General features: G+C 37.5%; 1 protein-coding gene across 1 annotated transcript in view; it reads right to left on the bottom strand.

Moving 5' to 3' along the window:
* Positions 1–4,930: 4,930 nt before the first annotated feature.
* Positions 4,931–22,865, bottom strand: part of DARS1 (aspartyl-tRNA synthetase 1) — a 58,364-nt gene continuing 40,429 nt past the window's right edge. Inside the window, exons 9-16 of the mRNA XM_084892267.1 lie at positions 21,488–21,622; positions 18,585–18,732; positions 17,329–17,475; positions 13,550–13,592; positions 12,276–12,356; positions 9,866–9,977; positions 9,616–9,687; positions 4,931–5,567 (exon numbers count right to left, since the gene is read on the bottom strand). Of these exons, the coding sequence (XP_084748393.1) occupies positions 5,476–5,567; positions 9,616–9,687; positions 9,866–9,977; positions 12,276–12,356; positions 13,550–13,592; positions 17,329–17,475; positions 18,585–18,732; positions 21,488–21,622 (830 nt within the window). The 3' untranslated portion in view covers positions 4,931–5,475. The remainder of the gene's footprint in view (positions 5,568–9,615; positions 9,688–9,865; positions 9,978–12,275; positions 12,357–13,549; positions 13,593–17,328; positions 17,476–18,584; positions 18,733–21,487; positions 21,623–22,865) is intronic.

Below are 22,865 nucleotides of genomic sequence, written 5' to 3' on the forward strand. Positions count from 1 at the left end.
AACAGATTACAAAGAATTGGTAGAATATCAAAGATAAAGAGACAACCTAAAAGCTTCCATGGAAAGAGGCAAGATTATCTACAAATAAAAAACAACTCTACTGACAGCAAACTGCTCATAGGCAACAAAGAGAATTTAATGGTATAATATTTCAAAGTGCTAAGCGAAAATAATTGCTAACCTAGAATTTTATCTTGAGCCAAACTATTATTCAAGAGTACAGGACACTTTCGAGTTTATAACTAACAGACCCTAACTTAAAGAAACATTAAAGGAGGTACTTTTGTAAGAAGAAAAGTGAACCCAGAAGGAAATATACAGATATAAGGAACAATGGTGAGTACAAAACTTGATAAAAGTCAGTATATATTTCATTAACCATGACAATAAAAAAGAAAACTGAAACTTAGCAAACTAGGAGAAATATCTTAAAGAAGCCAGGAAGAGCATAAATTTATGAACTAAAGAATAAAGAACAAAAAGGATCAAAAGCTAAAAAAAAGTTGAGATTACTTTTAAAACAGAATACTATGAACATTATCCCATTAAATATAAAGTTTTCTCTGTCTCAAACTATTTAAAAAACCAGGCTGGTAGGCCCTGGCCAGGTAGCTCAGTTGGATAGAAAGTTGTCCCAATACGCTCAAGTTGTGGGTTCAATCCCTGGTCAGGGCACATATAAGCAACCAGTAAATGCATAAATAAATAGGACAACAAATTGATGTTTCTCTCTAATATAAAACCAACCAACCAACCAACCAACCAACCAACCAGGCTGGAAGTGAGATATCCAAATAGGAAGAGAAAAAAAGAAAAAGGAAAATTACGGTTATAAACATATATAAAATCCTTAAATATAAAATTAACACCTATAACTGAACTGTAAAAGTTAAGTGCATATTAACTATAATCTTGAGAGCAAGCACAAAAATATTTCAAAGAAGTTTAGTTCAAACGCCAATTAGAAAGCTAAAATAAAATTCTAAAAAATATTTAGTCATTTTTTTTTTTAAAGCAAGCAAAAATGAAGAAGAAAAAACAAACAAACACACAAACACCAGAGGAGGCAAAAAGGAAATAATAAAGTGATACAAATCTAACCATACAAATAACGACATTAAATCTTTTGGGATAAACTCTCCAATTAAAATGTAGAGATGGTCAGAATGGATAAATAAGACCCAATTATATGTTGTCTCAAAATAAGAAATTTACTCAAAATAAAGACACAGATGGGCTAAAAACCACAGATGAGGTTAAAAGATATAACATGCATAAGAAGATGGGAATATCTATACTATGGTCAGATAAACCAGATTTAAAGAGAGCATTACCAGAGTTACAAAGGGGAGGTTTCATCAGATGCAATGGCGAAGTCATCAGGGAGACTTAACAATCGTTAAGTGTACATGCCTACTAATAAAGTTTCAAAATACATGAGTCAAAAATTTATAGAATCATAGGGAGAAATACTTCTTGAAACTGTCTGATTTCAGCAACTGATAAAACTAGAACAAACAAAACATAAAAACAAACAAACAGGATTCAAATCCTGACAGTTTCTTCAATAAATGATGTTGGGAAAATTGGACAGATAAATGCAAAAAAGTGAAACTAGACTACCAACTTATACCATACACAAGAATCAACTCAGAGTGGATAAAAGACTCAAACATAGGTTGGGAAAACCATAAAAATCCTAGAAGAAACTATAGGCAGCAAAATCTCAGACATCTCTTGTAGCAATTTGTTTATGGATATATCTCCTAGGGCAAAGGAAACCAAGGAGAAAATAAACAAATGAGGCCTACATCAAAATAAAAAGTTTCTGCACAGCAAAAGAAACTATCAACAAAATGAAAAGGGAACCCACTATATGGGAGAACATATTTGGAAATGATATATCTGATAAAGTTTTAATATCCAAAATATATAAGAAACTCTTACAATTTAACAAAAGGAAGACAATCCAATAAAAAAAAAAAGGACAAAGGACCTAAATAGATATTTCTCCAAAGTGGACATACAGATGGTCAAGAGCCATATGAAAAATGCTCAAAGTCACTTATCAGATAGATGCAAATTAAAATGACAATGAGATATCATCTCACACCTGTAAGAATAGCTACCATCAACAAATCAAATGACAAGTGCTGGAGAGAATGTAGAGAAAAGATAACCCTAGTGTACTGCTGGTGGGAATGCAGACTGGTGCAACCATTATGAAAAACAGTATGGAATTTCCTAAAAAAATTAAATATGGAACTGCCATTTGACCTAGTGATCCCATTTCTAGGATTATATCCTAAGAAACCCAGAACACCAATCAGAAAGAATGTATGCACCCCTATGTTCATAGCAGCACAACTTACAATAGCTAAGATCTGGAAATAGCCCATATGCCCATCAGTAGATGCGTGGATAAAAACGCTGTGGTACATTTATAGTATTTATACTATGCAGCACTAAAAAAGAAGACTCTTTTACCCTTTGAGACAGCATGGAGGGACCTGGAGAGTATCATGCTAAGTGAAATAAGCCAGTCAGAGAAACACAAGTATCATATGATCTCACTCATATGTGGAATCTAAGTAACAAAATAAACAGATAAATGGAGAGGATTCAGAGACATGAAAGCATGGAACAGAGTGCGAAATCTCAGAGGAAAAGTGGAGGAGGCTGGGTGGGTGGGAGGTAATCAACCAAAGATCTTGAATGTATATATGCATAACCCATGGACACAGACAATAGAGTGATGAAGGCCTGGGGCAGGGGGTGGGGGCTGGTGGGAAGGGTCAATGGGGGAAGAAGGGGGACATATGTAACACTTTCAACAATAAAGATTTATATAAATACAAACAAAACCTGATAACTGATAATGTTCTCATGCTTTACTAATGAACAACTTAAAAATGTAATAGAAAAAGTCCCATTCCCAATGAAAAAACAACAACAGTACGGTATTCTAGTATAAACTAAAAGTTAAAAAGCAATTCTGAAAGATATTAAAGAATATCAGTATGTTTTATAATTAAAGAAAAAAATACCGCCGAAACTGGTTTATAATAGCTCCGTGGATAGTGTTGGCCTGCGGACTGGAAGGGCCCAGGTTTGATTCTGGTCAAGGGCATGTACCCTGGTTGCAGGCACATCCCCAGTGGGGGGTGTGCAAGAGGCAGCTGATCGATGTTTCTAACTCTCTCTCCCTCTCCCTTCCTCTCTGTGAAAAATCAATAAAATATATTTAAAAAAAAAAGAAAAAAAGAAAAAAAATGAAGGGATATATCATGTTCATTTGAGTTGTGTGTGTGTGATTGTTTTTTTTTTAATACACAAGGATATTGTCCCATTGATTTTTAGAGATAGAGGGAAAGACAGAAATATCAATGTGAGAGAATCACATTGGTTGGTTGCCTCTTGCACATCCCCCTTCTGGGGATTGAGCCTGCAACCTGGGCATGTGCCCTGGACCGGAATCAAACCCAGGACCCTTCAGTCTGCAGGCGGATGCTCTATCCACTGAGCTAGGGCTAGGGCGATTTTATTATATTACTAGAGGCCAGATGCGTGAAATTCATGCAAGGGGATTGGCCCTTGCAGTCCTGGCTTCATCTGGAAGGTCATTTGGTTGTATGGTCTAATTAGCATATTATGCTTTTATTATTATAGTTTAGGGCCTGAGGATTACACAATATAGAAAAAGATGAATGGTAATGCATTTTATTCTTATGTGGCTTAAATTTATTAAACACTATTTACAAAAAATATTTTTTATTGATTTCAGAGCAGAAGGAAGAGGGAGGAACAAAAACATCAATGTTGAGAGAGAACCATTGATTGGCTGCTTCCGGCACATCCCCCACTGGGGGCTGAGCCAGCAACCCAGGCATGTGCCTCTGACTGGAATCGAACCTGGGACCCTTCAGTCCGCAGGCCGATGCTCTATCCACTGAGCCACACCTGCCAGGGCTATTAAACACTATTGGGGTGCCTACTATACTCCAATATTCTGGTAAAATATAAAAGACATAAAAATTGTGTCTATTTTCAAAGAGCTCATAAGCTAGATGATGAGAAAAATTAACTTTCAAAAAACAATAAGCAGGTATTTATGGTCCAGGGATAGAGTCCTACCTTTCTGTATTATTTTATTTTCCTGTAGAAAAATATTTGAGTTACATTGTTTTGTTCCTGCCCATTCCATGTGATTCACTATAAATATTAGTATCAACATATTTAATTATCTAGAGAGAAATGTGAACTATAAAAATTCTTACACAGAAATTTCTTTTTGGTAGGGAAAATGGGAGTGCATTTAAGTGACATTCATGAAATACCAGTACTGGTTAAAAACAAATTCTGCAGTAATTTTTAATTTATGTGAAATAAACTATTAAGCAACCCAATCTTTCAGCTATAAGAGCTTTATCCTTACACCTACCTGAACTTATATCTTGTTAAGAATACACTTGAGGCCTGGTGCATGAAATTCATACAGTGTGCGCGTGCGCGTGTCCTCAGCCTGGCCTGCATCTCTCACAGTCCAGGACCCCTCACTCCTTACCACTACTGTGGAGGCAGGAGAGGCTCCTGCCACTGCTGCTGTGCTTGCCAGCCGTGAGCCTGGCTTCTGGCTGAGTGCCGCTCCCTCTGTGGCAGCACACTGACCATTAGGGGCAGCTTCTGCATTGAGTGTCTGCCCCCGAGTGGTCAGTACACATTATAGAGTTCAGTTGATTTGCATATTAATTAGGGTTTTATTACTGTATAAAGGATGTTGCGAACATATCAGTTTTCATTTGTTTTAGATCATTTACATATACAAGTGATTATATTATATTATTATACATTTTTTCTATTCCCAAATTAAAATGCCAAGTGCTAGTTATAAAATTTGACGGCTGTGAAGTTACACAAAGAAAACCATAAATTAGCTTTAAAATTTTATTGAAATTCAGATTTAGAATTTAACAATTTAATACAATATTATATTGAATATTTTCTAACCAGTATTCTCACCTGCTTGTACATGATATCTGGACACAACATTAAGAATTGATACTTTTTACCTAATTTTCCATAATATGCCAATTATACACTTATTAAAATCTCAGGTAGTTATCAGAATTTAAAAAAATAAACTCAAACGTGGAAAATTTAAGACATTAATAATGCAGCAACTATAATATAGAAAAGAAAAAAATTTATCTTAACTGTTAAAATTGTTAACATTTATTGTAGTAATGCAATATGAATTTTTAACATAATCATATGAATTTTTCATTAAAATGTTCAACCATTTCCTACTGAAGCATGTTCAAAGTTATAAAAATCTTCTCTTTTAAAGTAACTTATACTGAATTAGTCCAAAAGTGGCACTTTAGAGAAGACATTTATTCCACTGCATATCTTAAGTACCCAAGGTGCTGCCTGGTCAATAGCAGGTTACTGAAAAAGTGTGAAGCATGGCTTTCTTTATGGAGTGAGTCGTTTGGGATCACGGGGGAACATTGAGGTCTGACGAATATTGTGCAATCCCAAAAACAGCATAGTCACTCGTTCCAAACCTAGGGAAAACAAAATAAACATTAGTTCCTTTTCTGAAAACCTCTCAGGTTCTTACATTTTGAAAATTACCAACATAATATCGCTGATCAACAAAATAATTTTTCTTGTTAGGAAGGAAAATGACTTCTATTTCAAGTTGATTTAAAATGGAATGTTTTAGGTCAGAAATAGAGATGATGCTTGTTGAGAAGGACAAAATGAGATATCCTGTGAAATGTGAACTACAAAAATCTATGTAAATGTCCAAAATTTATGCCTCAAACAAATCCCCCCCAACCTATCATATAAGCCTGTATGGTTTCAAATAAGACCAGATTCTAATGTAGTTCAAATCATCAGTATAAGACAAAAAGTCATAAACCTGTTCAAGGAAATTTATTAACGGAAGTACCAGAAATTCGTTGTAGTTTGATAGACATGTAACATGGTAGTTCCTAGTATAAAAGACTCTATAGTACATTATTGTACTAAATTCTTTGAGTGCAGAAGAGACTGATTTTGACTTAAATATTATACTACTGGTAAGAATTATGACCAAGTACCATCTATAAAACAACAAAACTAGCAAATGAAACATTTTATGTGCAATTTGATTTATCTATTTCACTAAAGCTGTAAGAAGACTAATATACCACATAAAGAAGGCAAGGTCAGAGAATAATCTTATATAACAACTTTTAATTTTAAAGGAATATACTTAATTCTAAAACAGAAATATAAATAAGAGAATTAACATTTTAATTCTTATTCCTTACCAAAAAACATCTGCAGACATATATTTGAACTTTATATTAAAGTAATTAACACTAATCATTTTTATAATTCAAATGTCCTTTCACAAGTAAAATTAAAATATACATTGCCAAATCAGTCACAAAAGTTTGTAATGTTATACTAACTGGACATTACTGAATACTCTAAAAGAAAATAGTCATAAATGTCTCATTGAGATTTAAACTATATGTTCAATGTAGTGTTGTATATAATAACAAATGGCTATTAACAACCTAATGTCCTAGGAAGCTGGCTAACAAGGTTATAGTGCATCCTTTCAATGGAGTCTAAGTAGTGATAAAGAATGAAAAAGCATTTGAGATATTGATAAAAAATTAATAAAAATATAGTAATTGAAAAATGCAAGGTACTGGATGATTTACGTAGTATGCTACAATTCGTAAAAAATTATTTTTACAAGTGTGTATATTTTTGCACATGCATAGATTACCTTTGCATAGGGAGTTGAATGCATACTCCTCCATACCCTTTTAATTTGAAATTATACACCAAAACCCCCAAACAACTAATAAAAATGGCACAAAACTATAAATTGAGAATTACTTTTTAAGTCTTTGATATGGATATTTAAAGTTGAGTTAAACATTTACTCATTTTAAATCAGAGAGCAGCAGATTACACACACTCTAGAAACAGTCCTGAAAGTCAATGAAATGTTACATTTCAACAAATCATTTAGCAGCAATCTGAGCTAATTTGAGGGACAGCTTTAATTTGGGCTAATTTGAATGAACTCATGGATGGAAAATACAGGACATTTCATTTACAAGACATTTTGCTTTCTAACTACTAAGATAAAAGAATGGCTAGGCTAGAACTTTATTACAATACTAGAAGCCCAGTGCACAAAATTCACGCATAGGGGGAGGGTCCCCTCAGTCCAGCCTGCACCCTCTCCAATCCTGATGATCGAGCCTAATCTGGCAGTTGGACATCTCTCTCACAATCCGGAACCACTGGCTCCTAACTGCTCATCTGCCTGCCTGCCTGATCACCCCTAACTGCCCCCACCCTGCCGACCTGGTCACCCATAACTGCCTCCCCAACAAGCCTGACTATCCCCTACTGCCTCCCTCCCCCCCTGCTGGCCTGGTTGCCCCTAACTTTCCCTCCTCTGGTTTGGTCACCCTCTACTGCCCTTCCCTGCCAACCTGGTCACCCCCAACTGTCCCCCGCACCACCAGCCTGGTTGCCCCATGTAGCCTGCTGCTTGGTTGTTTGGTCACCCCACACAGCCTGCTGCTCAGTTGTTTGTTTGCCCCTTACTGACCCCCTCCCAGCCTAGTTGCTCCACACAGCCTGTTCGTCATCTGTTTGGTTGCAATGGTCGCTTAGGCTTTTATATATATTTATACTAGAGGCCTAGTGCACAAAATTCATGCACAGGGGTGTGTGCCCCTCAGCCCAGCCTGCACCCTCCCCAATCTGGGACCCCTCTCACAATCCAGGATTGCTGGCTACCAACTGCTTGCCTGCCTGCCTTCTTCATTGCCCCTAACTGCTTCTGCCTGACAGCCTGATCACCATCTAACCACTCCCCTGCCAGCATGATTGATGCCAAACTGCTCCCCTGCCAGCCTGTTTGCCCCTAACTTCCCTCCCCTGAAGGCCTAGTCACCACCCAACTGCTCTCCCCTGCAGGCCTGGTTCCCCCAACTGACCTTCCCTGCAGGCCCAGTTGCCTTCAACTTCCCTCCTCTGCTGGCACGGTCACCCCTAACTGCCCTCCCCTGCAGGCTTGATTGCCCCCAACTGCCCTCCCTTGCAGGCCTGGTCCCTCCAAACTGCCCTCTCCTGCTGGCCTGATCACCCACAACTGCCCTCCCTTGCAGGTCTGGTCCCTCCCAACTGCCCTCTCCTGCTGGCCATGTTGTGGCAGCCATCTTGTGTGTTGGAGTGATGGTCAATTTGCACATCACTCTTTAATTAGATAGGATAGAGGCAAGGTGCATGGATGGGACCGGCTGGTTAGTCCTGAAGTGTGTCCCAGATCAGGGTGGGTTCCCTTGGGGTGTGGGGCGGCCTGGGTGAGGGGCCTGTGGTGGTTTGCAGGCTGGCCACGCCCTCTGGCAACCCCAGCAGAGGCCCTGGTATCTGGGATTTATTTATCTCCTATAATTGAAAGTTTGTAGCCTTGAGCATAAGTCTGGGTCAGCCAGGAAGCTTGGCTTCCTCCACTGCTGGGAAAACAGAAGCCTCCTGCTCTCTCTGTGGCTGCAGCCATCTTGGTTGGGTTAATTTGCATACTCGCTCCTGATTGGCTGGTGGGCATGGCTTGTGGCTGTAGTGGAGGTATGGTCAATTTGAATATTACTCCCTTTTTTTTAAAAAAATATGTTTTTATTGAATTTTTACAAAGAGGAAGGGAGAGGGATAGAGCTCTAGAAATGTCGATGAGAGAGAATCATCGACCAGCTGCCTCCTGCACACCCCCTACCGGGGATGTGCCCGCAACCAATGTACATGCCCTTGACCGGAATCGAACCTGGGACCTTTCAGTCCACAGGCCGACGCTCCATCCACTGAGCCAAACCGGTTTTGGCTGAATATTACTCTTTTATTAGATAGGATGTTTTAATATATTTTTATTGATTTCAGAGAGGAAGGATGAGGGAGAGAGAGAGAAATATCAATGATGAGAGAGTCTGATTGGCTGCCTTTTGCACTCCCCACACTGGGGATTGAGCCTGCAACTTGGGCATGTGCCCTTGACCAGAATTGAACCGGGACCCTTCATTTTGCAGGCTGATTCTCTATCCACTGAGTCAAACCAGCCAGGGCTATTACAATATTTTAGAACCCATAAGTCAACTATTCATTTTGTTCTTTGGAAATAAAATTTTTATTTAGCCATAATTCACTTTAAAAGTTCTTATAATTTGCCCAGCTGGAGGGTCAGAAGTCATGGTTCGATTCCCAGTCAGGGCACATGCCTAGGTTACAGGCTCAGTCCCCATTAGGAATCGTGTCGGAGGCAGCCGATCAACAATTCTCTCTCATCACTGATGTTTCTATCTCTATCTTCATCTCCCTCCTTCTCTGAAATTAATAAAAACATATTTTAAAAAAAATTCTTATAATTCAGATTTGTATTACACTTAGCACGTATGGACTTTCTTATATGCAATAACAGAATAAAAAATTTACTTGTTGTAATCTAATGTTGAAGAAATTTAGTTAGAAATGAATGAATACATTGCCAACTGAAATCTGGGTTGGGAATATTGTCATAATATTAAAGTAATGTATTACCAATGCCTCCACCAGCATGAGGAGGGGCTCCAAAGCGGAAGGAATCAATGTATGCCTTAATTTTCTCCAAATCTACAAAAAAACAAAACAAACATAATTTACCATTGTATTTAGCTTTAAAAAGATAAAAAAGCAATTACTGTTAAATGAAGAGTTAACCAAATGACTGTTTCTGACAAGTCTTTAACGGGTTTAAAATGAGTTATTTTCAGAATAGATATCACTTTCCTAAATACATTAAATGGTTTACCTATTCCATGATGTAAGGCTCTCTCAGTTAGCAGCTGAGGATCATGTATTCTTTGAGCTCCTGACAGTATTTCTTCTCCTCTCATGAACATGTCATAAGAGTTGGACTGTTTCTGCAGGGAAAACAAACAAGCAAAAAATATTACTTATCAAAAGTGGCTACCAACCAGAACACCTAGCACACAAAACTATTCCATCAAATCAGGAAAACAACTAAAATACAGACAAGAGGCATGACATAAAGGAAGGAGATGGAGGAAAAGAAAAGAATGGACATTGAGTTCAAAACTACAGTTATAAGGCTTTTCAAGAATATCCTAAAAAAGGCCGATAAAATAAATGAGACCTATGAGGATATGAAAAGGGATAAACTAGAAATAAAAAGGGATAATTAGAAATAAAAAGGGATCAACTAGAAATAAAGAAAATATTGTCTGAAATAAAAAATATTACACAGAGTTCTAAAAACAGACTGGAAGATCGCAAGAATCAAGACAAAGATTTAGAACACAAAGAGCCAGAGGACACTCCTCTGCAGAAGCAAGAAAATAAGAGAATCCAGAAAGTTGAAGATAGTGTAAGAAACCTCTGGGACAATTTCAAGTGAACCAACATCAGAATTATGGGGTTCCCAGAAGAAGAGAGAGAGCAAGATACCAAAAGAATACTGGAAGAAATAGTGACAGAAAACTCCCCCCACCTGGGGAAAGAAATAGACTTACAAGTCCAGGAAGCCTGCAGAACCCCAAACAAAAGGAATCCAGAGAGGACCATACCAAGACACATCATAATTAAAGTCCCAAGAGCAAAAGACAAAGAGAGAATATTAAAAGCAGCAAGAGAAAAGCAGGTAGTTACCTATAAAGGAGCACCCATACGATTGTCAGCTGATTTCTCAACAGAAACCATGCAGGCCAGATGGGAATGGCAAGAAATATTCAAGATGATGAATAGCAAGAACCTACAGCCAAAAATAATCTACCCAGCAAAACTATCACTCAGAATCGAAGGCCAGATAAAGAGCTTCACAAATAAAAAAAAAAACTAAAGGAGTTCATCACCCCAAACCAGAATTATATGAATTGCTGAAGGGGGTTATTTTAGGAAGAGGAAGAAAATAAAGATAAAAATTATGAACAACAAATACATAACTATCAACAAGTGAAACTAAAAACCAAGGGAATTAAAAAATCTAATGAACAATATTAACTGTTGAATATAATAGAATCAGAGGTATGGAAGGGGAGTGGACTGATGATTCTCGGGCAAGAGGGGAGTGGGGGTGCGGGAAGAGACTGAACAAAAACTGTGCACCTATGGATGAGGACAAAGGGGGATGGGGAAAGGACAGAAAGTGGGGTGGGAACCTGGTGGAGGGGAGCAATTGGGGGGGGAGGGGAGAGGAACACATTTGTAATAATCTGAACAATAAAGATTTATTAAAAAAAAAAGTGACTACCATTTTATTTCTATTACACATGTGGAAAAAAAAAACATCTTTGTTGCATGGAGAGCAAGTTCATTTTACTCTACAACTGATGATGTACCTGCTCCAATGAACATATTGTCTCTCTAACACAGGTTAAATTAGGGAGGTTTGAATAGTGACTTCTTTTTTGCCTCTCAGATTTAATACTCCCCTTCTCCCACACCTTCCAACATCAAATCAGAGCACCATATCTAACTTATAAGAAGTGCTGATTCTCATTTTACTTTATCAACAGAAATGTTTTTAAAGGGTCACTTCTGGAACTTCAAATTACCAATTTACATTTTTTTTTATTTTAAGGTAAGCAAATTGAACATCAATTAACCATGCTTTTCCTATTCTCTATCAGGTTTTCACTTACTTTCCCTGTCTTTCAATAAATCAGTGGTTCTCAAAGTGTGATTCCAGGATTAGTAGCTTCAGCGTTACCAGGAACTTGTTAGAAAGGCAAATTTTCAAGCCCTACACCAAACCAACTAATCAGAAAGTCTGATGAGGAGGCTCAGAAATCTGTGTTTTAGAAAGCCCTCCAGGGACTTTGGTGCACACTAAAGTTAGAAACCACTACAATGGAAAAATAGTAAAAGGCCACATTATTTAGATTCGTTCAAGGTCAAAAATAAATTTTGCTAATGTCTGCAAATCTAGCAATACTATTTATAATTTATATAGTGTTTCTTTCTCAAATCTTCAAAAAATGACACACAGAAATAATTTTTAAATAGGTTTTCGGAACAATTTGCTAGAATATTCAGATTTCACTTTGATCTCAACTGACAGAAACTAGTCGTAATCCACGTGACATGACCATTGAAACGGCAAATTATGAATGAAAACCATTATTCCCATTTACAATTTGACAAAGTAACAATCAAGTTTTCCCTCTTCTCCCAAAGAGGTAATTTAAAATCAAATTACTTACAGGATTTCTTGGGTCAGGCATGGTATAGAAAGGTCTTACAGCCAATGGGTATTTATCAAGAATATAAAAATCGGTATCATACTATAAAAAGAATAAATACAATTAAAATAGTTTTTAAAAGTTTAATGAAAGTGAAAAGAAGGCTAGCACTTAGGCAATTAATACATATGTCTTTTTTAATACATATGTTTTATACTTCAAAATTACTGTATTTACACTGTAAATAAAATGAGTATTCTATTTCTTTCAAGTAATATCTGTAGCCTATAGTATTTTGCCATAATGTTGTATATTCTTCCAATACTTAATTTTCTTTTTTAGAGTGATATATAATCTCTCTCTAATTTCTCCCACACTGAAAATTATGCTGTGATAAACTTCTTTGATTTTCACCTTTTCCTTTGTTATTCTAGCTCATTTAGTTCTTCATATGTATTTTATAGCTGTTTATGTTAAGTTATACCAAATATATTTGGGTTTTACAAGAATAACAAAAATTTTAAATCTAAAAATTATTTTAAGAAAAATAAAACTTTATCTTCCCAACAATTAAAATTTCAGTCTAGACATCTAAATGAAATTTGGTAGTTTTCTTCAATGAAAACTACAATTGAAATCAATAACATTAACATAAAATTATGACATTTTTGTTAGAATACTTACTATGTGACCTAGATATAATTAAAAAGAAACCAATCACATTTCAACTGTTTTGACGTTAAACATTTTTGCTAAAAATGTACTGTAGAGGGAATGTCAACAAAACTCCGCTGAAATAGCATTTTAAAGGTATAAATTCAATACTGTGTAGTTTCAGAAATATACTTTAGTTTCCCAGTCAGTTTAACAGTTTAGAGTGCAACCAGCAGGAGGCGCTCAAGGACTATTTTCATTTCATCACACAACTTAATTTCTTTAAGCATCCTTCTAAGTTTAGCTTTTATCTTCTCTAAGAGCTTTAGAAAATAGATATAAAAGTAGCTTTCATATAAGAGGCAGAAAGGAAATTCATTCTCCCTTATCTTGAGGTCCTTTCTAACTAATCTGACATAGATATCACTTTTAGAGATACCTCAGTACAACTAAGTACAAACATTGAATACTGAATTAATCAAACTGTTTGGGCAAAGTCTGTTTGAATATTTTTTATTTTTCTAAGATTGAAAAAAAAATGCCCCTGGGTTTTTACTTATTCTGGAATCATAATATTCTAGGAAAATCCATGATACATTTCAGATTTAGAGAAAGAAATCCAGCATGTACAGGAGTCCTACCTTTTCCTTTACCAAACGACCCAACAGTTTTTCATTCGGCGTACTAGAAAACAATGAAAATATGATTAATTCTTAGAGTTATTAAGGCACCACTTCTATTAGAAGTTCTCAAAGAATAAAAAATTCAGCCAAAACCGCTGTTTATTCTGCTCCTTTTTAAAAAGTCAAGTACTACTGAAAACAACTTGTAAGTGCACCTCGTATTTAGTAGGTGCTGCTCAATAATATTTAAATAAAACCATAAACAGATTTTAGCAATTCACTGATTCAGAAATAACATGGATGATATATATATAATTTCCTACAATTACATATAACAAAAGTTCACTATATGAACATAGGCTATTCTTGGCATTAAATAGTGCCACTTACATGGTCTCCCCTTTTCAGTACTCTAAAAATTTTTTTTAAAAATTTATTTCAGAGAGGAAGGGAGAAGGAGAGAAAAGATAGAAACATAAATGATGAGAGAGAATCATTGATTGGCTACCTCCCACATGCCCCACACTGGGAAATGAGCCTGCAACCCAGGCATGTGCCCTTGACCAGAATCAAACATGGAACCCTTCAGTCTGGGGCCTACGCTCTTTTCCACTGAGCCAAACCAGCTAGGGCTCCTTTTCATTACTCTTTATTAAAAGTTTATAAAGCAAAAATCACTAATTCTGAATCTTTAAAGTATATATATAATAAAGAGTTAATATCTAAATTGGTCTTAACTATGTCACAGTAACGACCAATTTGCATATTGACAGACCAGCAGGAGGCTGCGTGCAGCAGGGCGACTTGTGTGAGGCTCGCTTCCCTGCCCCTGGGCCAGAGTCCTCTTTTGCTCCAGGTACATGCGCCAGACAAACACCCCCATTATACCGCGCCCCATCCAAGAGCACTCTGCCACTCTGCTTGGGATGCCACCAGGTGTGTGTGTGTGTGTGTGTGTGTGTGTGTGTGTATGTGGGGGGGGGGGGGGGGCGCTGAGGGGTGACACCGCATGGCTGAAGGCTGGTTCTTGGGACATGGTCAGCAGATGCCAACTAGGGGGTGTGAGCAATGGTGGTGACCCCCAGGAGGGGTCGCACACGCAAATCGAGAGGGTGTGGACCCAACACGAAGGAAGGGCCCGGGCGAGAAGACAGAGAGTGGATGTGGAGGTAAGGCACTGAGCTGGGCAGGCCACCGGGTAAACGAGGGGATCCCACCACCACAGACACACAGGGTGGGCCCGTGAGGCCCGGGACACCAGTGGATCCTCCCAAGCGCACAACCTCGAAGCCTCCTCCCGCCGTGCAGCCCTGGCTCTGCCACTGTGGAGAACACAGGTGACCCTCACACCTCAGGAAAGCCGCTGTGAATTTCTCCAGCGACCCATCTGCCCGCTCCGACCCAGATGGGGGCTCGCATCCTGGGCGGAATGACCCCCACAAGCCAGGCCCCGACGGTGCCTGCGCAAGCACAGCCATCGCTTGCAAATGCCAGAGGGGAGCAGATGGAGAGCCACTTGAGGTGTGGGATCAGGAGGGGGGGGGGAGGGGGAAGCACTTAACGGGAGAAAAGCCTCGCGTGTGCCTGAATGCACACACGCATGCACGTAACATAGCTGGGTCCCCGTGATGGACATGGCCCGGGCCAGCTGGACCCTCCCCCAACTCGGGGGGACAGGCACAGGCCAAGGTAGGCAAGACACAGCTGCGCCGTAGCTCGGCCCCTCAAAGCTGGTGCAAGAGGGGCCGGCCCGAGTGCCCAAAAGGCGGCTATAGGTCCCAGAGAGGAAAGCAGTCAGTACTAACACAGTACGAAAAAGCATAGAATTTTTAATTAGACTGTAAAAAGAGTAAAAGAGTGAGGGAGGAAGGGGGAAGATGGGAAAGGAGAGAAGGAGGGAGTGAAGAACTTTATAAAGGAGCCAGTAGAGAACAGAGTTAAGAAGGAAAGAGGATATATGAATGAACTGTAGGAGCTATAATAAAAATCAAGTATAGTTGTATACTGGGAACAGATTTTAAAAGTGGGAGTCAGAAAGGTAAAAAGATAAATGATAGTGAATAATCAGGCAGTTAGATAGATAGATATTAAAACATTGGAAGTAAGTGGAGAAGAATGTATGGGAAAGGTAGGATGAGAAAGAAAGAGGGAAGGAAGAAAAAATTAAAGGGCAGCTGGTAGAGTTTAAAAGGAGAATGGTAAGAAGGAAGAAATGGGGAAGGGAGCAAAACAGATCCAAGGGAGGAAGTTAAGAAAAAAATTAAGGTGGGAAGAAAAAGGGGAGGGAGAGCAGGGGTAAAGATAAAGGGGAGAAAAAATGTGGGGAGGGAGGGTAGGTGAAAGATGGGAAGAAGGATAATGGAACAGAAGTAGGAAATGAGGAGGAAAGAAAAGTTTATAAATGAGTCAGTAGGAAAAAGTGTTACATAAAGAGAGAAAAATTGTGAGGGAGAAGCCAATAAGGAAGTCAAATACAATTATGTGTGAAGGGGATATGATTTTAAAAAAAGTTAATAGTGGTGACCAGGCCGGCAGGGGAGGGCAGTTAGGGGTGACCAGGCCAGCAGGGGAGGGCAGTTAGGCAGATCAGGCCAGCAGGGGAGAGCAATTAGGGGGATCGGGACAGCAGGCAGAGTGGTTAGGGCAGACAGGCAGGTGGGCGGTTAGGAGCCAGAGGTCTCTGAGGACTCCCGGATTGGAGAGGGTACAGGTTGGGCTAAGGACCGCCCCCCCCCCCACCCTTTTCCACGAATTTCGTGCACTGGGCCCTTAGTATTTATATAAACCAATAAAATTTCTATAGCCACTTTAGCATTTACCCTATTTAAGAACAATTTCTAAAATACTTAGGAAAATAATTATAGAATGTACGACTTGCCTTAAGATGTCATCTAGCAATGTAGGGGATGCTTAAAACCATATCTATATAATATATAAAAGCCCAGTGACCAGAACAGTGGAACGATCAGAACAACCAGAATGACTGGTGGCTATAAAGCGCACCACAGCAACCAACTAGCCTGATCCAGGCCCAATCGGCCCCTGATCATGAACCGGGGGTGGCTAGCCAACCACCTGCCTCCTCCCCCCCCAAAATGGACTGGCCCAATACATCCCCATTGGGGCAAGCTGGCTAGATTGCAATTGTGCACAAATTCGTGCACTGGGCCTCTAGTACAAATATATTTGTTAAACAAACTAAAATAAAGGGTTTTGAGTAAAATTAAAAAAAAAATCCCTAAAAAATGACATAATCATGCCTTTCCCTCTTACATCCATATGAATTGTGATGCCTTAAATATTTTAACTTAAGAACCCTTGAATAAAATAGATAATTTCATCTTTGTTAAACTACATAATTTGTTTAAAAATTACACATTGTATGATTTGAGTTTAGATAACATAATACTGTATATCAAATAAAGAATAGTGATTTTTATAGATCTTAATATTTTTATGCCTTAATCCTGTGTGGGGATGGATTGAGATTACTATCTTCTTTAATACCACTGATTGAAAAGAGATAAAATATTAGATGCAAAAATTACAGGCAAAAGTCTCTATATTCTTTAAAGCATTACAAACTAGGGGAAGGGGACACAAAAATGGTATTTATTGAAACCTAGGCAAACCACAGTAAATCATTATTTCAGATCACATATTAAATAAGAACAGCAACTTACAATATACCTAAAAGTTAATAAAAACTGGGTGAAAAAAGTTATGATTTGTTAATATATTCATTCTTGCATATCTCAAATCTAGTTATTAAAGTTTTAAAAATCAGAAAGACAAACCTCAGGTCTTCTTCATCTCCCATTTCAATTCCAGCTTCCCTGAGCATAGCCAATGCTTCACAATACTCTAGTCTTAAAGTAGGCTCCAAAAATTTGAATGGTTCACATGGGAATTGTTTATTCACCGTCTGAATTTCAGTTTGAAACCTATTTGAATAATGATTTAGAGTTAATACTGATGTGAGATAAATGTTTTTCCCACAAGAGGTCACTGTAGCATTATGTTAAAAATCATTAGACTTTTTTTTTTTTTTACTAAAACTGGTGAAATAAGGAACATATATAGCTTTCACTCTCCCACACACTTGCTACAAATTCTTTTAACAAAGAAACATTTTAAACATTTCTCAGGAGTCACTCTCTGTGCGATAAAGTAGAAGTTCAGGGGCAGAAGCTCCATGATCAGCTGAGTACCTGTCGGGCTAAACCACTCAGCCCCCTTCTAGCTGGCCCGTTGGCAGGGACCCAAGAGCCTACATGCTATCAGTCCTTTGCATTCCACTGATAATTCTGGAATAAGGGACATATGTAGCTTTATTGTTCAAAAGTGACAATAAAGTTTATTTGTTAAATGAAAATGCTTTTAGAGCAAAACTCTCTATGTAAAACCTGCTTCAGTGCAGAAATTGCCTCAAGCACTTGGTAGTACTAGCAACAGCTAAGAAAAATATATCTGGTAGGTACTGAGTACTATCTTTGCCACATAAAATCATCATTGAATTAATGTATGTACAAAAAAAATGTTACTAAGAGATCATTTAAGTTAAAGACTAGAGTTTAAACAGTTAAAAGATTTAATACCATTTCTGTCTTATGTTGTTTGTCACCATGTGGCATTAAAGGATTAAAACTTTTTTTGTAACTCATATCAGATAACATTGGTGGAAACAAACTACCCATTTCATGAGGCAATAAAAACTCGGACTTTTTAACTGCTATGAAAGTAACAGAGGCTCTATTTCTTGAAATAGTCAGGATGTTAGTATAAGGAGAAATATAATCTGGTAAATGTACCCTCCAAAATGAGGTTCAGTACCTGAAGCCACAATGGACTTAGATCCAGAACAGTATTTTGAGTGTGGATTTTTTTTCATTAATTAATTGATCATCTAACTATCAAGTCTATATGTACACATATATATGCCCAGTAAAAACTTAGTTTATACATTTCAAGTCAAGAATTGCTTTATTCTGAAGAGCCCAAACTGTTTTGAAATTAACTCCAGTTAGGGATATAAAATACATATATTTTTTACCTCTCTTGAAGTCCTTTGAATATTTGTACTAAAGTGTCAGCAATTTCTTCCATAACTTCATGATAATGGTAATTAAAAGCCATTTCAATGTCCAAACCGACAAATTCAGTTAGATGTCTGTGAGTATTAGAGTCTTCAGCTCTGAATACTGTAACATTAATAAAAGAAACATAGCAGTGTTTTAAATTTTGGAGAAATTGAGATTAAATACAAAATTCTATTTACTTGTACTCAAATGGTACTATTTTCATTATCATTATAGGTTGGAAAGACCTTTGACAAGCCATCTGTTACAGCATTCTCTTGGATAGTTAAGTTCATAACAAACTCCTACAGTCATGTAGTAAAAGCTGTAACAAATGTCAATTAATAAATGAGACTCACAAGAACCCTGAGGGAATGCAAGATCCTGAGGTGTCTTTTCAATAATTAAAAATATTTATAGTGAGTTCTCAATTTTATTAAAACTTGACTCAAGATAATGAAATCTGTACAAACGAAGCACCTACTTCAGCCCAGCTCTTATCCTTACTGCACTCTCTTCCTTTCCCGTCTTCCTGACTAGTCCTGTTCCATCTCTCCATGCTCATAATTTAATCCCACCCTATATTTCCCATTTCTCAATACTAACTAATCTCAATTTTATTTTCTCCCATGCTTTTAACTCAGCTTACTTCTTCTGACTAGAATGCCATCTCTGTTGTCTTTACCTCCTACTCTGTCCTTAACGCCCATTTCAGTATGAATTTTCTTTCATGGCATCTCTAGCAAACTCCATCGTCTTCCTCTTTTTTACCCTACCTATACCACATAATTAACACTAACCTGCTGACTCTATACCACAATTAGATTATTTGCTGTGAAAATCAGTTTATTCCCTGTGGTTGCAATATACATGCACGTCTTATTGTGTCTTAGGATCCTAAGCAGAGACGATATTGTTCCCATAGCACGCAAAGCATGGTCTGCATAGCAGCAGCAGCAGTACCTGGGAGCTTATGACAATTGCAGAATCTCAAGTCTTACCCCAAACCTGCATTTTAACAAGATCCCCAGGTGATTTGTGTGCACATTAACATTGGAGAAGTCCTGGTTGGATCTTCTTTTATTGCGCAAGGCTATATATGCAGCAAGTGTTCAGCAAATAATTGCTTAATAAATTCAGAAAATTAAGACATTTAATGATCTTGCCAGTTTCTGTATTAGCAGGTATTTAATTTATCTTAAACTATAAAAAAAAATATATATATATAAAATAACTTGGTAGGTTTTTTTTTTTTTTAACTTGGTAAGTTAAAGAATATAGTAAAACTATTTTTTTTGCTTTATAATTAGCATCATAAAAGAATTTGCTTCATGATTATGTGTACATCCTTGACTTTTAGCAAATGTATATATACTAGAGACCTGGTGCATGAAATTCGTGCACTGGGGGGTTGTGGGGGGGTCCCTCACCCCAGATTGTGAGAGGGCGCAGAAAGGCCGAGGGACCCCACCAGTGCATAATTGGGGCTGGGGAGGGACTGCGGGAGGGCTCCAGGGCGTATCCGGCCTGTCTCGCTCAGTCCCGATCAGCTGGATCCCAGCAGCAAACTAACCAACCTACTGGTCAGAGTGTCTACCCTCTGGTGGTCAGTGTATGTCATAGTGACTGGTCAACTGTCTGTCCCCTGGTGGTCAGTACATGTCATAACGACTGGTCTAGTCTGCGCCCTTGGTGGTCAGTGCATGTCATAGCAAGCGGTTGAGTGGCCTTAGCATATCATTAGCAAATTATGCTTTTATTATATAGGATTTTAATATATTTTTATTGATTTGAGAAAGGGAGAGATAGAAACATCAATGATGAGAGAGAACCACCAACTGGCTGCCTCCTGCATGCCCTGCACTGGGGACAGAGCCTGCAACCTGGGCATGTGCCCTTGACTGGAACTGAACCTGGGATCCTTCAGTCCGCAGACCAACTCTCTATCCATTGAGCAAAACCAGCTAGGGCACAAATATATTCTTAAAAAACATGTTAATATAATTTATTAAGTCCAGACATTTGTTAGTATTTTCTAATGGACTTTAGCATATTATCAATACTAAGGACAGTACAGTTAGAAATTGTAAGAAAGAACAGCTTTGGAATAAAATTGGCAGCAAAGTATACAGAGGTACATTTGTAAACTTACAATAGTAGCAAGGAGCTTTCAAGGACAACAAAATATATTACTTGGAAGACTACAATTACTTTTTCTTTATTATTGATGGAGAGTTGAAAGGATAGTCCAAATGGGAGCTAATTCTATTCGAATTACACTTAAGTATAATAAATAATATTCTTGAATATATTAAGTGTGTGTATATTTTCAAAGCATGCATTTTAAAATGAGATAGTCCCAAGATATATGTTTCTTCAGCATTCTTCTGTAGGAATATATTTAATGCTTATGACTCCATTCATATGAATGATGCTCAACTGTTTAAAAAACTATTGAACATACAATTTTTTTTGGGAAATGTCTATCAGGCAACATTGTTATTTTTACCCCCCACGTCTAGTATTTATGTAGTCAGTATAAAAAAGGATTTGAGCTTTAAAAAAGTCTGTGTAAAATGTGTTTCTAGCCCTGTTGGAGCATCATCTGGTACACCAAGATGTCTTAGGTTTGATTCCCAGTCAGAGCACATACCTAGGTGGGCTCCATCCCTGGTAACTGACTGATTCAGAGGGTGTATGTTTCTCTCTCATATTGATGGTCTCTCTCTCTCTCTCAAAAAAAAAAAAAAAAAAAAAGAAAACATTTTTGGATGAGGATAAAAATAACAATTAAAAAAATAAAATAAAATGTGTTTCTAAAACCCTAGCTATGGTACAATTAATGAATTTTGAGATAACCTTAACTATAAAATCTTACCTGGTCCAATACAGAAAACCTTCTCAAAATCAGCACAAATACACATCTGCTTGTACAGCTGTGGGGACTGAGCCAGATATGCATTATTTTTAAAATATGACACAGTAAATACATTGGCTCCTCCTTCACTGGCAGCTGAAATAAAAACATATATGTTACTATAATCAATTGTAAGCTTATCAATGCAAACTTCTAGTAAAAACAGTTTATACTTTTGATTCAAGTACTTCACTTAAATAAAACTATACTAGAAAATAAAAAATTTCAGAGAAACCATAGTCTATATATGTTTATACCTGATTCTAAAGTTTATATTTAGGGAGATTTGCTTCTTTGGCTATACCTTCATTTTACTTCTTTGGATATATACGCTCCCTTTCTGCATCAATTTAAAATCTATAAAAAGCTACATTACCTTTGTAAAAAATTTTTTTACAAAGAAAAAAAGATATTTTTAATTTTTCTAATTAAGAATTCAACATTCATCCTGGCCAGTGTAAATCAGTGATTAGAGCATTGGCCTGAGCACCGAAGGGTTGTGGGTTTGATCTCTGTCAAGGGCACATACCCAGCCCTAATCAGGGCATGTGTGTGAGGTAGCCAATCATCTCTCTCTCTCTCCCTCCCACTCTCTCCCTCTCCCTCTCCCTCTCCCTCTCCCCTCCCCCCCCCCCCCCCCCCCCGCATTCATCACCCCTTCCATTCTCTCTAAAAATTAATGGGAAAAATATTCTTAGGTGAGGATAAACAAAACAAATAAACAAAAATAATTCAATGTTTAAATTTTTTATTTTCAACTAAATGCCATTAGTAACACCCCTCCCCACTATTGAATTTTAGAGAGAATGAAAGGGGGTGAGGAGAGATAGAGAAACATTGATGTGAGAGAGACACATCGATAGGTTGCCTCCTGCACACACCCCGACACAGACCAAGATTGGGCCCGCAACCCAATTGGGAATCAAACCAAACCTTTGGGTCCGCAGGCCAATTATCTAACTACTGATCCAAAACTGGCCAAGACAGTAACACACTTTTTAGTGTTATTTAAGCAATTCTAAAAAGGGTAAAATGATTAAGATAATGTTCTCATATAAGGATGAGAATTCATTTTCCCAACTGTAATATTTAGTATTAATTTTACAATGCAGTTTCCTGAAATAAGGGGATACAGTATTACTGATGCTAATGATATGGGACTGCTGTTATGTATCATAGTCTTTGAAATAAATAGTCTCAAAGCAATAAACTTTGTGGGATACTTGGGATTCTCAAATTAAAAAACAAACAAAACTAATAGTAAGCAACTTGGGGAAAACAAATTATTAAAAATAAATTTTTTAAATGTATTTTATTAATTTTTTTACAGAGAGGAACG

Source organism: Pipistrellus hanaki (genome assembly GCF_964339955.1).
Source record: "Pipistrellus hanaki genome assembly, chromosome: 8".
Lineage (NCBI taxonomy): Eukaryota > Metazoa > Chordata > Mammalia > Chiroptera > Vespertilionidae > Pipistrellus > Pipistrellus hanaki.